The 16,176-nt window shown below is 41.4% G+C and overlaps 1 protein-coding gene across 1 annotated transcript in view; it reads right to left on the bottom strand.

Moving 5' to 3' along the window:
• Positions 1 to 1,201: 1,201 nt before the first annotated feature.
• Positions 1,202 to 16,176, bottom strand: part of CFAP74 (cilia and flagella associated protein 74) — a 103,663-nt gene continuing 88,688 nt past the window's right edge. Inside the window, exons 26-39 of the mRNA XM_084651623.1 lie at positions 15,507 to 15,783; positions 14,859 to 14,990; positions 13,552 to 13,700; positions 11,976 to 12,110; positions 11,439 to 11,548; positions 10,377 to 10,432; positions 9,458 to 9,577; positions 8,178 to 8,333; positions 7,146 to 7,275; positions 6,446 to 6,600; positions 5,271 to 5,406; positions 4,267 to 4,394; positions 3,427 to 3,561; positions 1,202 to 1,960 (exon numbers count right to left, since the gene is read on the bottom strand). Coding sequence (XP_084507749.1) covers positions 1,862 to 1,960; positions 3,427 to 3,561; positions 4,267 to 4,394; positions 5,271 to 5,406; positions 6,446 to 6,600; positions 7,146 to 7,275; positions 8,178 to 8,333; positions 9,458 to 9,577; positions 10,377 to 10,432; positions 11,439 to 11,548; positions 11,976 to 12,110; positions 13,552 to 13,700; positions 14,859 to 14,990; positions 15,507 to 15,783 — 1,918 coding nt within the window. The 3' untranslated portion in view covers positions 1,202 to 1,861. The remainder of the gene's footprint in view (positions 1,961 to 3,426; positions 3,562 to 4,266; positions 4,395 to 5,270; positions 5,407 to 6,445; positions 6,601 to 7,145; positions 7,276 to 8,177; positions 8,334 to 9,457; positions 9,578 to 10,376; positions 10,433 to 11,438; positions 11,549 to 11,975; positions 12,111 to 13,551; positions 13,701 to 14,858; positions 14,991 to 15,506; positions 15,784 to 16,176) is intronic.

The following is a 16,176-nucleotide window of genomic DNA, read 5'->3' on the forward strand; positions in this document are numbered from 1 at the left end:
TCATGTGTATTATGTAAATAGGAGGTCCCAGTTAATTTCTAACTTCTGAACATAATAAACAACATCCTTGTATCTGGGCTTGTTCCTTCCTTTCTGAGCTAGAAGGGATCACGTTGCCAGCTCATCTAAATGAGGCCTAAAGATACTGTCAGGTGCCTACCTCCACCTGGTGAAGTTCTATAACTAGCAAATCACAGACTAAGTGTTTATGCCATGTTTTGTGTGTTGCATAATCAGGGCTATTGACACGATCCATCTGATGCTCACTAATGGCAGCAGAAGAGGACAGGCTGTGCCGTGTGGGAGGAGGAAGTGATCCATCTAAATACACTGATGGTGTTTATTATAGATGATCCCAGCCCTTTAAAATACCTCCTGGGCTGCAGCATGAGTTCCACTGCATAACACTGAGTTCTTGACTTAAAGAGGAAAATAAGACTCCCTTACTGCAGGATGGGAAGAGTCTTAAAGGGGCAGGACTGTAGTTAGACTTCTAGTCATGTCTCTTCTTCCTCTTTCTGTTCTGGGTATATTTCCTTTATGCTCATTTGTGCTGCTGAACATACCAGGTATAGCACTTCCTACCCCACTGTGTCCAATGAAAAGTTAATGGATGGTCTCTAATACAGAAGGTACAGCAGAAAACCAGCAGCAAAACGGCTAATGTGAAATAAACTTGGGCCAAATGACAAAAAGCCCTGAGAGAAAGGGGCAGTAGATACTGCCCCACCCTGGTGTCTTGGGGAGTATGTGTGGGAGATATAGGGTCACCTGTGAAGAGAGGTTCTGTGTCTCCTGGCTTCCTGATGCTCCCCTTGGTTCCCCTGTCAACCTGGCTTTCTCTGCAGTGGTTGCTGGCACCAAGCCCCATTGAAGCAGAGCTTCCTTCTACATGCAGATCAGCTTAGCTCCTTGGTAATGAGGAGAAATCAACACTTTCACTTATAAAACTCCTAGGGAACATGAATGTATAATATGAAATTACTTGAGTGAATATAAGACAGGGATCCAAGTAACCAGATCCTGTGATGCAGTCAACAGCACGGGGCAGAGATCCCTCTCTTTCTGATTAAATTCTGTGCTGTTCTCTACAAACTGTACCGTGGGAACTGATTTCCACTGGGTTGGGAGCAGAGGGAGAGATTTATATGGAAGTTTTAATTCCAGTCTTAGACAAGAAAAAGTCTTGTGTGTTTATTGCTTGTTTTGTATATTTATTAAAACTATTACCAAAAAAATAGGATCAGCTGGAAAAATGTTGACAAACTTACACACACTGACAGGCAAACCCCCCGACCCTGAGGCCCAGCTTTATAAAGGAATTTAGGGGTTGCTACACTCAGTGTTGTAATGCCTAAGTCTCATTTCCCAAAGGGATTTAAGTACTTAGGAGCCACAACTGCATTAACAATGGATGGGATTTAGACTTTTAAGTGCCTAAATTACTTTTGAAAATGAGTGCAGGCTCCTAAATCAGTCAGGCACTGCAACACTGAGCCCAGTGCTTTTAAAAATCTGGGTCTGAGCTGACATGAGTTCAGGGCAGTTGTAGGTGCATGGTATCTCTCAGGATTTGGCCCATAACGAGGATAATACACTATCAGCCATCTTTTCTGTGTTCACAGGGTCTTATTCTATACTCTACAAAGAAGTTCTTTGAAGAAAGCCATCACTCTTAGAGTTCTACAAAAGCAGAAATGTTTCTGCAGTGATCACATCTTTGCATGTACAAACTAAAGTGATCTCTGAAGTCTCTTGCACGAGCTCCTTACATTCTGAGATCTAATAATGAGTTACCAGCCTGAGCAATCCTCAGTGATTCTTCGCAAGGTTTAGCTTGGATTCTTCATTTGATGGGAGTTCATGTGCACACAACTCTGGCTATGAAGAGGACTCTGTAAGATTCTTTAATGTCTCCTTTTAAGGTCAGTACAGCTGCCACCATCAAAGGGTGATCTGGCTACAAACAAAGAATATGTAAGTATAAGCAGTCCTCTTCATCTGGCAGCTAGAGCCAAAAGTCTGATCAGATTTTGTAAATTATGCATTTTAATATCTTGAAGTTATCAGATGTGCCAGTTATGGTTATAGAGAATCTCTCTTAATAACTGCGCTAATCTAATGAAAGCTGGGAACAACAGGGTACTCCTTCCCTAGTGGGGAGCATGGCATCATCAGGTTACAGCCATGACAACGAGCAGGGTGTGGGTGTGGCATACTGTGCTGTACTGTGGGTTTGGGAAAGAAATGGAGATCCTTTATCCATGAGTTGTGTAAGAGCCAGCTCTGGTCACCAGGAAACCCTGAGTCAATATCAGGGCCTCATACCATGAACTCTAGTTCCTTTTGTACAGAATGACAGCAGCCTTCTAATTTTGGAAGATGCTAGTCATCCTGCCACCCCGACAGGGATCCCTGCAGAGAGAGGAAACTGAGAGAACGAATAAGAAACACGTGAGGATGAGGCATGGAGGAAAATCTCAGCTTGTAGGGACAGTGTCTTGAACATATACCAAGGCCCTGTAGAAGGAACCAAAGCAAACCCTGGTACCTATGGTGGGTCACAAAACAAACTCAAATAAGTAGTGAACTCCACAAGAATTAACGGGTTTTGTTTGCAGTAAGGGAGATTTAGATTGAATATTACCAAAAAAATTGCTAACTCTAAGGATAATTAAGCACTAGTACAAGTTTCTAGGGAGGCTGTGGAGTCCCCGACATTGAAGGATTTTAAGAATAGGTTGGACAAACACCTGTCAGTGATGGCCTAGGTATACTTGGTCCTGCCTCAGCATGGGGGGAATGGGTGAGATGGCCTCTTGAGGTCCCTTCCAGCCCTGCATTTCTATGATTCCATGAAAGAGACAGGAATCCAGGGCTACCACAGCCTGGGTACTGCAGCAACATGCGTTTAAATTTGTCTGTGATTTCATATGATTGGGGCAGCAGAAAATCTTTTCTTTGTTGAAATCTAGCATGAGAGTGCTTATCAAATGACTCCCACCTAAGCAATCTGACCAAAGCAGTTACTTTAATTTAATTTAATACTAATAAACTTTTGCTGAAAGGTGTTATGTAAGTGCAAAGATCTTAATGCCTCATATAAGGTATGCGTGATTATGCCCCTCATTCTCATCTCATAGATGGATCAATTGAGGCACAGAATTTATGTAGCAAGCTCCCAAGGTGACACAGCCAGTCCCTGGCTTCTATTCTCTAACACTAGACCCTGTATCCTGTTTTCATGCAAATCAGACACTAAGTGAAGCAGGTCTATTGTTATAACTTCTATCTAAAGTGAGCTGCACTGATGATGACTCGAAGACTTGCTTCTGAGCTGATCCTGAAAGCTAGTGAGACTGTGCTCTGTTCCCTCTAGTATACAATAATTTCCATAAACAATATGCTTTGGAAATGTTAACGTACATCAAAGTCAGCAGGTGGCATCCAAGAAACACTGATGCATTTGATTTGACCACGATCAACTGTTCCTTTAACAGGCTCGATGGTAAATCCCTTCTGTTGCAGGAGTGGTAGGTTATCCAAACTGAACTCTACGTTCTGCAGCAACGACAAGCAGTTAGTGAAGTAGAACACACGCTGTTAGTTACAGCCAGCTCAGCTTCTGGGTACAAAAGACCTTAGCTTACAGGCTACCTCACCCTAACCTGTAGAACTGTGCCTCCCACCTGCCAAACCTCTTGTACCTTTGCTCCTGAGACATGAAAACAAGCAGTGAATTTAATGTGCTTGGTTGTAATGAAGCACACTCTGGCTAAAAGGAGAGTGTGTAGAGATTTTTCATGAAATTAAACTAACTTGTTGTCTTGAAGTCTCATTTGCGGGGACCACAGTCTGTTTCATTGTCAACAAACCAACCCTGAAAGCTGCAGCTAAGTGTAAGTTCAGAAGGTTGTTTTTATAAACAGTTGCCCATAACACTTTGTTGTTAATGTGAAAGCTGCTAATTTGGTCCATAGTCACACTTTTATTATGGATTTAAGAATTAGGGGAGAAATGTATTCAACTAATTGTATTATCTTCTTCTAATACCCTCCTGCTGATTCCTCGTCTCCCCTTGAAAAATAAACGTCCATCCTTTCAAACAATACTAGTGCTTTTATAATATGGTGTCAGGCTTAATGGAGATCCAGAAAGTCATTTAACGTGGGATCTCTGCTGGCTCTGGATTCTCGAGAGCAGTTGGTAGCCATTTGCAAGTGCTGACTCAATTTCTGAGCTGAGTGCATTTTTCATTTTGTTTACCTTCTTCGATGCAAACTGAGCTGTCCGTATAGCCCCGATTTTCAGCTCCCTCACTGCCGGAGTCCCAGAGCTCTCTGCTTGGATGTACTCCAGGCTCAGGAGGAGAGGCTTTGCTGGTTCTTCCAGCTCTAAACAGACATGGATCAAGTTAACTTTGGAACAGCCAATGAATGTTGGTCCCAAGTCAGGCATAAATGACTTATTGATCAGTTGGTCGAAGATGGTGTAAATTATGCCAGAAAGCACCAGCAGAGAGAGTGGTAGTAGGAAAGTCCACCAACAAGAGTGTCTGAACAGTTCCTACCACACTTTGACTTACATACCAACAGGTTGGAAGGAAGAGTGAATTTAAAGAAGGGTAAGGTCTTGTTAAATTGTGTCGTCTTACACATTCCTTGCTTTTTCTGTTTCATCCTTCTATTCAGGCCCCTTAGCGTGTAAGTTACACTCACTTATATTCCTTTGCATCTTTAAATGGGTGTAGTTTACATATCTCCTTTGAATTTAAACCCATATCTTACATTCAACCTCCCATTTAGTTTCTGTATTAGCAACTCCTTAGGTCTTAGTCTCTGATCAGAGCAATGCTGAGTGTGCATATATGTGAGAATTTTATAAGCATTTTAAAGTAAACCTTCACTTGCCATTTACAGAAATGCAGCTAAAATACATTTCTGTGCTGTACTGTTAGTTTATCCTTTTTCACATACTAAACTGAAAAACTGTCTAATCCACATGAGGTAAAGCCCGCCATTCATGTGGATGAGAAATTCTACTGTATTAGATTTAGAGAAAATTCTTCTCCCGATAACAAGTTTTTCTGCCATTTTTATATTGAGTCAAACCCCATCCATAATATTCTGCCCTTTGGCATTTGACTCTGGTACCCACATGCTGGAGGTGCGATCTCCTGTGAACTTTTTTTAACACAAATGGAGACCGATAAATCTATGTTGATAGCACTCTCCCACATTAGAATAAAAATAGAAAAGGCAGGTTGTTACCTCCTTTTGCTGCTTCTTCAGACATGGGTGATGTTATAGCCAAAGACTCCACGGGCACATCCAAGGGATCCCCTCCTTCCACAAACATCATATGGTTTCTTGCAGCACCCTTCAGCCAGATCACATGAGCTATTTCCTATGTAGGACAAGAATTCTGCAGATGCAGGTTACAGCCCAGGTCTTGATGTAATAGTAATCTCGACACAACTGTAATAGCTGTCTAGAAACGATTGTATAATCTGTCTCAGTTGTTTGCAGGCACACTGGCAACTGAGCTTAGTCTCTCCTTTATGTATGCAATTATATTCCATGATGCAAGAGATCTTTGTCATCTTCATTCTGCAATCAGCTGCTGACTTGGTAGGGGACATGTATTTTACTCAGCCTTTCATTCTGTGGCAGAGTGTCTCCATGATAACAGGGCAAAGCATTCATCGTAGACCTCCCAGACAGGCAAAACTTATCTGGTATAAAATATGACCTGTCCGAGATTTGTGAACCTGGGCCAGGTTTCAGGCACTCATCACTGATTTCATGGTTTTGGGTGTGGAAACCATGCATAATTCAACTCAGCCACAATTAGATTTCTGGCTTTATCCCTACCCGAAACTCTGGGAATGCAAACTCACCTGAAATGTTTGCAGTAACCTTTTTACTTGCAGTATTGGTAGCAGCCACTAGGTGGCACTCCTTGCTAACTGTTGGCTAGTCTCTCCTAGGAGGTGGGAATATCACCCTTGATGTTGCCCATCTGGCTTTTGTCTAAGCCCAGTACCTGCTCCACAGAGGGACCACTCCCTCCCCATGCAGAGGAACAGCAGAGCAGCTTCACAGTAGAAAGAGCAGCCTCTGTTTAGGAAGGGCTTTTGGGGCATGGGCTCTGCAGGAAAAGATCCACTATCCCAGTCCCTTCAACAGTTTCTCTGCACTGGGAACCTATGTGAAGTTGTGCTCAGCAATTGACAAGGGTATATGCTGGCTCCCCACAATTTGCCCAGCTGCGAAGTGGGGTTATGTATGGAGAAGAGGGATCTTATTCCAAGTCATTGTGAATTAATAACAAAATACAATTATTTCCACTCCTGGTAGAATCCCAATGCCCATGCTGATAAATTCAGTTTGAGCCATATGGCAACCTTTGATTTAACAGTCCAGATGCCCTGAGGTTGCCTTACCTTGCCAAAGAGCACAACCTTGAGACAGTCAGAATAATACAAACTTTCATGGTCTGGACTGAAGGTAACAGTGAAATCCTGACTCTTCCTAGGCTCAATTCTGCCCTCTACTGGAAATATGTTGAACACACTTAACCCACTGTAGTTCTGTGTACCTGGAAGAGCAAAAAACAGAAATATAAGGATGACAGAAAGAGAGCTCTGTTCTACCTCTCTTTTTATATTTCTGTCTCACTTCCTTTTTTGTCCCAATGGTAAATAGTAAAATTTCTGGTGCATGTTTATGCAGCAAAGTTGGAAATCTGGGTGTTAAAAAGCCTAGTTGGAACCACCCATGAAGTTTTTCAAAATACCCATTTCCCTGGAGGAACTGGAGAAGTGCCATTAAACCATTCTTACTTTCTTGTATTAATTACACATAAATTGATCTTGCTATTTGATGGGTAATATGCTGAGTGGGTTTAACCAGATCTCAACAATAGAGTCTTCTTACTTGGGAACGTTCTCTTAGGCTATGTAAACTTGTACCAACCAGGAATTAATAATTAACGCATTTGCTATTAGTGAAGCAAATACTGTCCTTAGTTACAGTGTTGTGACCCCCACCACTGAAAGGCTTCAGTGGACCTGAATGGACCAAACACGAGGCAGAATTTGGCTCCTATATCGTACTTGATTAATGAGATGAAAAACTATTTACCAACAAAATCTGTCCGTCCTGGGGGAGACGTGATGAAGAAGGGAAGTCTCTGCTGCTCTTTGTCCCTTGTTTGTGAGAGTGATTCTAGTTTGATGGAGTATCTCAGGGGCAGAGTAGAAGTGTTCTGTATCTGGAGGGAGTCATTGACACAACAGCATTTTAACTGGGGAAATGATTTAAAACCCTGTAGGATGTGTATTGTGCAAATGGGCTGAAATTGTTCATTGCATGCCGAGGTGCCATACATGGTGCATATGGGTTACTATTATCCACAGTGCATTCTTCTTGCCAGACAACACAGAGCTTTTTCTACTCTTGGAACCCACCTGCAGGAAATACATGCTAGTTGCTTCCCATCAAAGCTTTGTGATGCCTGCACAGTGAAAGATTTAATAGACTAACAGTTTGCTTCTAGCACTTGGCCTGTTCACTAGATTTGGGATTAGCAGTGTGGAAATCTACAGCAGATGAACGAATCAATTAAACTGTTCTCTAGCCTATCCTGGTAATCACTAGCTGGGCACATTCCCATCCCACGGAGACAGGAGGCAGGCACAATCAGGGTGGCTACAAAGGGGAACATCTGGGAGGGAAGGGCAAGTAACTCTGCTGCTGATGCTTGAGGGGCCATTTCTGGCCTCCCTCACCCTTGTGTGTACTGGACAGAACCAGGGAGAAGAGCATTCAAGAGGTGGTTTTAAATGTGCAGTAAGACGCTCACCCCTCCCCAGTGCCTCTGTAGGCAGAATTCCCCCAAGCAGTGCAAAGTCAGCTCAGCACCCCTGCCAGGTAGAAGTACTGTTAGCCTTTAAGACTCTCAGCTTCTAATGAACTCCCTGAACTAACAGTTTGTCCCGGGTGTTCATCACAGGCTTAAAAGCTAAATGTTTAATGAAGCAACTTACTGCTCAGCATAACATCCTGTCAGGAAACTCTCTTACATGCTTCTGACCAACTAGGAATGGTACTGACCCACCACTAATCAGGTCTTTCAACTCGACACAAGGGAGTTTCCATAAGGTCAGGATTTACCTTGAATGTGGAAGTGACCTTCTCTTTTGCTATGACATATCCCATATCGAGCACTTCTCCTTCCACAGAACAAGCAATTGATGGAGCCACCCCATGGCCAGTAATACTGAGGGTCAGGGTGGCTTTTATGCTCCGGATATCCAGAGTTTCAAAGAACTGCAAAGAAGGATGTTCATACTGGTCAACTGTAACAGACACTTGCTTTAGAATTTCAGGGTACAATACAGAGCCAGGGCTAAATGCCAGCTGGGTGCTGTGCATAGGCACCTGGAAATGGGGATGGAACGTCCTAGCTCTTCATAATCACATCCCAGGTCCTTTATAGAAACATCTACGAAGAGGATAGTTCCAGGGCTTAGGGACCATCGGGTCATTTATCTGTGGGCATGCCCATTGACAGTAGCATTCTGCCTGTGCTGGGGTTAGAGGTGGGGCTAGGGCTGGTTCACACTGGATCTGGATTTGCAGTACTGTATGTGTGTATCTGGGCTTGAGGGCACTTAGACAGCAAGCCAGAATTTGGCCCTACTTTCTTATTCTGATTCTGAGGGGGCTTATATTTCCTTGTCTAAGAAATCTTGAGGGACTGGATGCTCAAAAGGAGTTAAGAGTGAAATCAGTGGAAGTTAGGAGGCTAAATAGAAGTTTGGAGCCTACCTCTTTCTGAGCATCCAGCCCTGGATCTATAATGAACTCTCCCAGGGAGAATGACCTCAGTGTGATACCAATGTACTAAAGAACACAGCTTATCTGACTGCCCATTACTAGAACAATGTTAAGCTGCTGTCAATGTTCTGTTAAGGGTCAGACTCCTATAGAGCCATGCACATTCCCAATAGACAATAGAGAGCCCACTGTGTATGTCTTTAGACTCCACTGTTGTGCACCGTGCTGTGCATCAGCTGCCTACTTTCTCCACCCAGAAGTGGCTGCATTTCAGACGAGCTGTCTGTAGTTTGCAAAGCACTGTGGGATGGCCTGTCTGTGTAGTTTGCAAAGCATTCTGAGATCCTTTGTTAGGAAAGACATTCCAGGCATAAATTAATATAATTCTCCATGGAAAAAATGCTAAAATCAGGTCTTAACCAGTCAAATGTCTCTCAGAACTCCTTCAGCATGAACATTCTTTATTTTATTATTTGTGCACCAGTACTGACATTATTTTAAAAATATATTTTTGGGCAAGTCTTGTATTTTTAAATGCTTCTGATTGCTTATTATTATCCATGTGTCTCCCCGTGTGTAAAATATTGTCATATATATATAAAATATTTACTCACCAATTTACTCTCATTTGGACAAAAAGAAATGAAGAGAAACTGGTTTTCCCCTGGCTCAAGAGTGCCAACTGGACTGATCAATAGGAAGGGCCCATTGGGGTTCAGGATGGAGAATCCTAGCTGAAATGTTGCAACTCAAGGAAATGCAAGTTTATAGGTGACAAACTAAGGGAACAAGAGCAGGATTTAAAGATAATTCAAACCAACCTGTGGTCTATCAGCTTTTTTAGCGTTAGTGAGCTAGACCAAAGAAAACAAAAAACAACCCAATTCTTTGCCCAAAACTCAAATGTCTGAAACAGGGTTTTTTCAGTTAAAAAAAACTTGTAATAACTTCCCTGCAGCTCTGTCCCTAGGTTTTGCCTGGGGTGGGAAGCACACAAATTAAACCAGCATATGAGAGGAGATGTTCTCTCAGATTTTTCTGGCCCTGTTTAGACTCGGCAATACTGGTAGCCTAGAGAACAGCCTTTTCTAACTGAAGATTTCCAGAAGTTGGGAGAAGTGTTGAGCAAAAACTTGGCTTTTTGTCTCTGAGCTTATGTGTGTCATGTTGGTGCTGGAGTTGGCTGCATTGCTAGTAGCTTTTGCCCTTTTAGAAAGGGCTGAAGCATGAGCATGAAGAGCCTCTCAAGTCTGGTTTTTAAATAGAGATTTGCCAGCGAAAAGTGAATAGTGAGAATTTTACAAAAGCATTTAGATTGGAAGTGGTCTTCCAAAGTTCATTTCTTCCAACCCTGTAAAATAGATTTTACAGTCTATCTAGCTGTGAAAGATGGGTACCATAGCTGAACTACACTGTCTCCATTAAAGGTGCTTTTACAATCCTAATGATGAACAATTCTTGCAGAAATAGGGCCAAAGTCAACAGTGCCTGAATAAGTGGGTTGTGGAGAGTGAACACTCGAGTCAAGGATACTGCTAGCTGCTCCTGGGAGATGTTCTGTATTGTAACCCGTTCGATTATTCTGTGGCCTAAAATGTATAAAAACAACACTTTCAGAAATGTTACTGTAATCAACCAGTAAGAAAGACCACTAAATTGGACACTCCAGTTTCTAACTCCAGTGCTGCCCAGTGCCATCTTTGCTTATGGTGTCACAATATTCATTGCACTCCAGTGTTAGACAGAATGGCCAGGAAATAAAACCATTAATGTTAATTCCAAGAATGAGCTAGCAAAAAGTTCTGAAATTAGTGACAGACGGATCCTTTCTTTCAAGATAGAAAGCAACAAATGTGACACTTCTAGTGTCTCCCAGTCTTTCAAGGAAGAAGGTCAGATACCTCTCAGGTGGCTGTTTAAAAGTATTTACAATGCATGAGACTTTTTACTCTTCATCTTACTGGGATTTCCTAAATGTGGTATTTATAAATCAACATTTTATAGCCAGCCTGGTTGTGATGAAGGTTCCATGTATTAGAAGGCTGTCATGAAGAGGCTAGACCTGTCAATGACCACATTGTATTCTCCAAACATTATTTGGCTAGAAAATTCTATCCAGGAGGGAAAAATGCATCTTCACAACCCATTTTAGTAGTGGATTTGTTTTTAACAGAGGTTGTTACAAAAGACCATAAAACCTCAAAGAAGAATTGTTAGGAGTAGTTTGAGTAATCTTCCACTGCATCAGATCTCCATGCATGACTGTACGTATGAGAGCTACATTTCACTCCCACTTTTCGCTCTGCTAAAATGTTCACTCCATTTCTGGGGCTGGTGTGCAGTGAAAGTGCACAAACACAGGTGGTCTCCATTAGGGCTACTAATTACATCTCTGGGCACCAAATGGTCTCTTAAGAACCTTAAACGGTTATCTGAGCTCCTGCTTACCCATTTGTGTGACTACATCTGGCCTAATTTAGACACCTATGTTTGAAAATTGATCCTACAGTGAGTAAGAAAATCATAACAAAGCTACATTTAAAAGGAATTAAAGCCAGGCAGAAAAACCTCAAAAGTTGAATTCTAACTTCATACCTACTGCGACCTCTCCAAAGTTGATGATGTTTTTTCCATTATTTGAAGTGACCACAACAGATGGTGCTACAGCAGGACAGTGCAACTCTAGGTACAAGGTGTTATAAGGACTGGGGAGATGGGGAAAAAAAATGTTTGCTGTTAGATCATAAAATCTGGTATTTGAAATCTGCTCTTACTCTATGCAGGAGGGGAAAAAGCATTATGCATATGTGTTAAAGAGACTGTATAATTCTTGGCTTCTTTTCTTGCATCTGCATAGGCAGAAGAGGTGGACTGAATCTGGCACATAAACTTTACATAGTAAATATTCTCTAAGGTGCTTTGATATTTGCAGGCTCAATTCTGATCTCAATTATGGTGGTGTATATTCTAAGTTATTCCACTGATTTATGGGGCAATTAAGATCAGAATCTGGCCTTTTCCCCAAAAAACAAATGAATACTTTTTTCAACATGTGCCCCTACTTTCTTCTGACCTTTCTGATCCACTATAAATTGCATTCATATAGTGTCATGCTGCTCATTTATACAGTACCTGTACTTTAGATTTTCCGATCCTCTCTTTTCATCAGTATCTCCACTTGCAACAAAGCAAGGTATGATGTATCTCTCAAACTTTCCTGTGAAATTCCTAATCAGGGAATACTGAGCTGCAATATATTCTTCAGAGCTAGAGAGCACAAGAATATGGTCTTAATAAGAAGAAAGCAAAAATCATGTAGTAACACAGCACTCTAGTATTAATGCCAGCAAGCAGAATATTACATTGCAGACCTGACCTAGTAAGCATTTGCATTTACTATTTATTGATCATTAATTGTTTAAAAGTAGACTTTAGCAGTAAAGCTGTGTGCTCATTTGTTACAAGGCAATGGATCTGCTCAACAGAGGGAGGTGTTTAATAAGTAGTTTGCTTTTCTGTTCATGTCACAGAGAACAAAAATTATGAACTCAGATACTTAATGTCACACTAGAGAAGACAAAACAATTCTCAGTGTGATTCTCCCATGCTGGATTTTCTACTGAAAATCCATTTTGCAAACATTTTCATTGCATCTTTTTATATTCCAGTACTATTCCTAAATTACATATTTCTGTGATAGAGTACATCTGGCAATGCCTCAGAATTCTCAAATACGCATTTCCTTTGGAATGAATTGTGTAGTTACAGTATACTTAAACAATTCATGATTAAAAATACAAGCTGCTTATATGCTGATAGTTAATGGATAACACTGAACGTCTAATTCTTGTCCAAAGCATGTAAGGGGCCAATTCAGCAAAGCACTTAAGCATGTGCCTAACTTTAACATATGAGTAGTTCCATTTACTTCAGTGGGACTACCCAGATACTTGGGACTACTTAGTTACTTAAAGTTAAGCACATGCTTAAATGCTTTGTTGGATCAGGGCCCTCAAGCACTGGACTTTCTTATTAGATGGTATAAATTTAAATGAATAAACTGCTAGGTACCACGTGAAATAAATGTTAATTTTCTGTCAGCTGACCTGCATGCTGCAAAATGACTACCTGGAAGCTTTAAATTAAATCACTGTTATATTTCCCAATGGGTGAATTTCGCCCCATCCTAGTGGTGGTCCTTAACTATACACCATTTAACTGCCAAATTCAGGTGTCAGTGGGTCTTGGGCAGTGGGCATGAGCCTTGTACTGCCCTGGGTGAATTTTACTCGATACAAATGCAACTAATTTATTTGGAAGGGGTGAATCATTCACTGTCAGTTTCTGTCATTAAAGTGTTTAATCAGTCTCCTATCTGAAAAACAGGCCAATTGCCCTTTAAACTGCTATTGTGGTTGATTCAGCTGAGTTATAGGACAGCCACGTTTAATGCTACACGGTACATTCTTTCAAGCCCACAGCTCTGCTATTTGATCTATAATGAGGGATTCTCTGCTTTGCAGGAGAAGTTCTGACAGTGTAGATTAGAAGCATTGCTAATTTTGAAAATAACCTTTGTAATAAAAAAGGCTAGTTCTCCCCTAAAGTTAGATTGCTCGCTCACACACAGGGATTAATAGATTAATGAAACCAATGTGGCAAATGGCATTCGTTCGCTACCCAGTAGAAGCTGCTGCTACTGACTTACTTGGTTTTTATTTCTTCTGGTTTTGGTGGCTCAAAGCCACTGCTAGCAGCTGCATATTTACTGTTTCTGACCCTCAAAGGCTGTCTGAAAGCGGCAAAACTTGGTTTCTTTCCATCTTTCTTTCCTGCCACAGTTTCGTCTTTCCTCTTCTATAAATACAGCATTTTATATGTATATATAAATATAACATGCATGTGATACTTCAAAGCTGTCTCAGTAATTTGGACACCCAATTCCTATTAAAATCCCATAGGTGGCTACAAATTATTATAGATCAGGGGTTCACACACTTCATTGCACTGCGACCCCCTTCTGCCAATAAAAACGACTACACGATCCCAGGAGTGGGGACCAAGCCTGAGCCTGCCCAAGCCCCGCCGCCCTAGGGTGGGGTGGGGGACAAAGCCCAAGCTCCAGGGCTTCAGCCCTAGGTGGAGGGCCTGTAAACTGAGCCTTGCCACCAGGGCTAAAGCCCTCAGGCTTCGGTCCTGAGCAGTGGGGCTCGGTCTTTGTCTTCAGCACCGGGCCCCAGACCCACCTTAGGGTCCTGGCCCACAGTTTGAGAACCACTGTTATAGATTATTCTGTGGAGATGCTCTAGTCAGGGATCATGGCTCCACTGTGTGAATGCTGGTGCAAACATACAGAAAAAAGATAGTCTCTGCCCCAGAGAACTCCCAATCAAAGTATATAAAAAGAGGTGACAGATGGATGTAACCAAAACCACAAGATAACAGCGATACAATTATGATTAGGGCAATAAGCAATGGATACAGCACGTCAGCAGCCAGCTGGTGGTGGTCAAATAAAATAATAAAAAATAAAGTGAAATTGGACATTCAAGCTTAGAGCTGCTTCACTCAACCTCAGAGGGCAAATCCTCTGCTGGAGTAAATAAATGCAGCTCTATTGACTTCAGTGGAATTTTATTAATTTACACTAGCTGGGAATCTGACCCATTTTCAAAAGTGCCTAAGTCACTTAGGTGCACATCCCATTTTCAGAAGTCCCTTTTAGGCACTTAGGAGCTCCTAAGGTACTTATGAGCCAAAGTCCACTTTCAAAAGTCAGTCAGGTGCTTTTGAAAATGTTACCCTATATTTATTTATTTATTTATCCAGTCTGCTGATTGCGTTAACTGCCACTTTGTACCGCTAATCACTGGTATATGATTCTTGGCTTCATTTATTGTATTTCTAATTGCAAATAATTTTATGCAAAATAAGTAGTGCTGTAAAAATTAGCTTGATTTTCCTTTGAGAGTTGGCAGAATAACTAAGCGCATTGATTTTTTAAACTGTTCTTACTTGCATTTCCAATTCACGAATCTTCTTCAACATCATCCTTTGTGCATCTGCCCTGCACAGCATTTGAACTGCCTCTTCTCTGATTAGCTGCTCTGACAACACTGGTCTGAAGTACACTTGTATCAAGCATTTCTGAGGTAGAGAGATTGCACACAATGAATGACATTGGGCTGCAAATTAACATCAGTGGCTAAGGGCAGAACTTGGCCCTTGCTTATTTGTAACTCCCACCAAAATCAATAGAAGCTGAGAGCACGAGTTTGAGAACACATTTTGACCTTGGATACCTTGGCCCCTTTTTGTAAGGGAGCCAGGTGAATTAAAGAAAAAGGCTAATAGTAGCTGTGTTTTTAAAAGTTCACAAGGCTGCAATAGTGTTAGATTACCACCAAATTTTCTATATTTAAGTTCCTTTCAGCTAAATAAATCATGCTATAACACTGATGCAAATTTGTCCATGAGTAAAATTACATGCATACTTGTTTGCATCATTGAGCTCTAGATTTCCATTAAAAGTATTCTTTTAAGATCAGGATACAAAAATGAATTAATTATAGGACTGATAGGTACTAAATTTGTAAGGCTAGAGATGATCATAGAAGTTTATCATTTGTATTCAAATACTTGACATACTCAGAATGAATTTACCTTCCCTGGCAAAACTGTCCCAACAGAAGGCATAATTGTCACAGGAGAATCTTCTGGCACAAGGAATTCAAAGGAAGTGGGTCCAACAGGGGCAATTTCCCCTTTGCCGATCCTTGGGACAGCGTGCGTAAAGCGGTTGAGGCTCACATGTCCATTTATCACATACAGAGTTGCTGTAGATACATCATTTAAAGCTGTTGCTGCAAACTTGACTAAGGAATGAGACAACTCAAGAGGTGGGTGGACTCCAACTGCTTTGCATGACAGCTTGAATTGTCTAAAAATAAACACACCATAAATTGTCTCAGCACAAACAGAGCATCTTAAACAGCCCAGAAGCCTGGGGACCTGATTCTGTAGCTCTTATTCAAGCAGGATTCCTATCGATTGCAATGGAAGTTTTGCCTAAGGATGGCACAATGAGGCAAATATGGTATTTGTTTTAAAATGAGCAACTCCCTAGAGAAGCTGTACCTGAATTATCTCTCTGAACTTCTGAATAGAAATGCAGTGAGATGCAATCTGAAAGTTTGTGCCTTACGCCTTCACTATTATAGAGCATCACCTGGCACAGATGATGAGCATCTTCAGAAGAAACATGCACAGGACCCATGTAAAGCTTCAATAATTCCACCAAGAAAAGGGGTTGGGAGGAAGTTGCAGGTAAAGA

This window comes from Lepidochelys olivacea, assembly GCF_965140295.1.
Source record: "Lepidochelys olivacea isolate rLepOli2 genome assembly, chromosome: 18".
NCBI lineage: Eukaryota > Metazoa > Chordata > Testudines > Cheloniidae > Lepidochelys > Lepidochelys olivacea.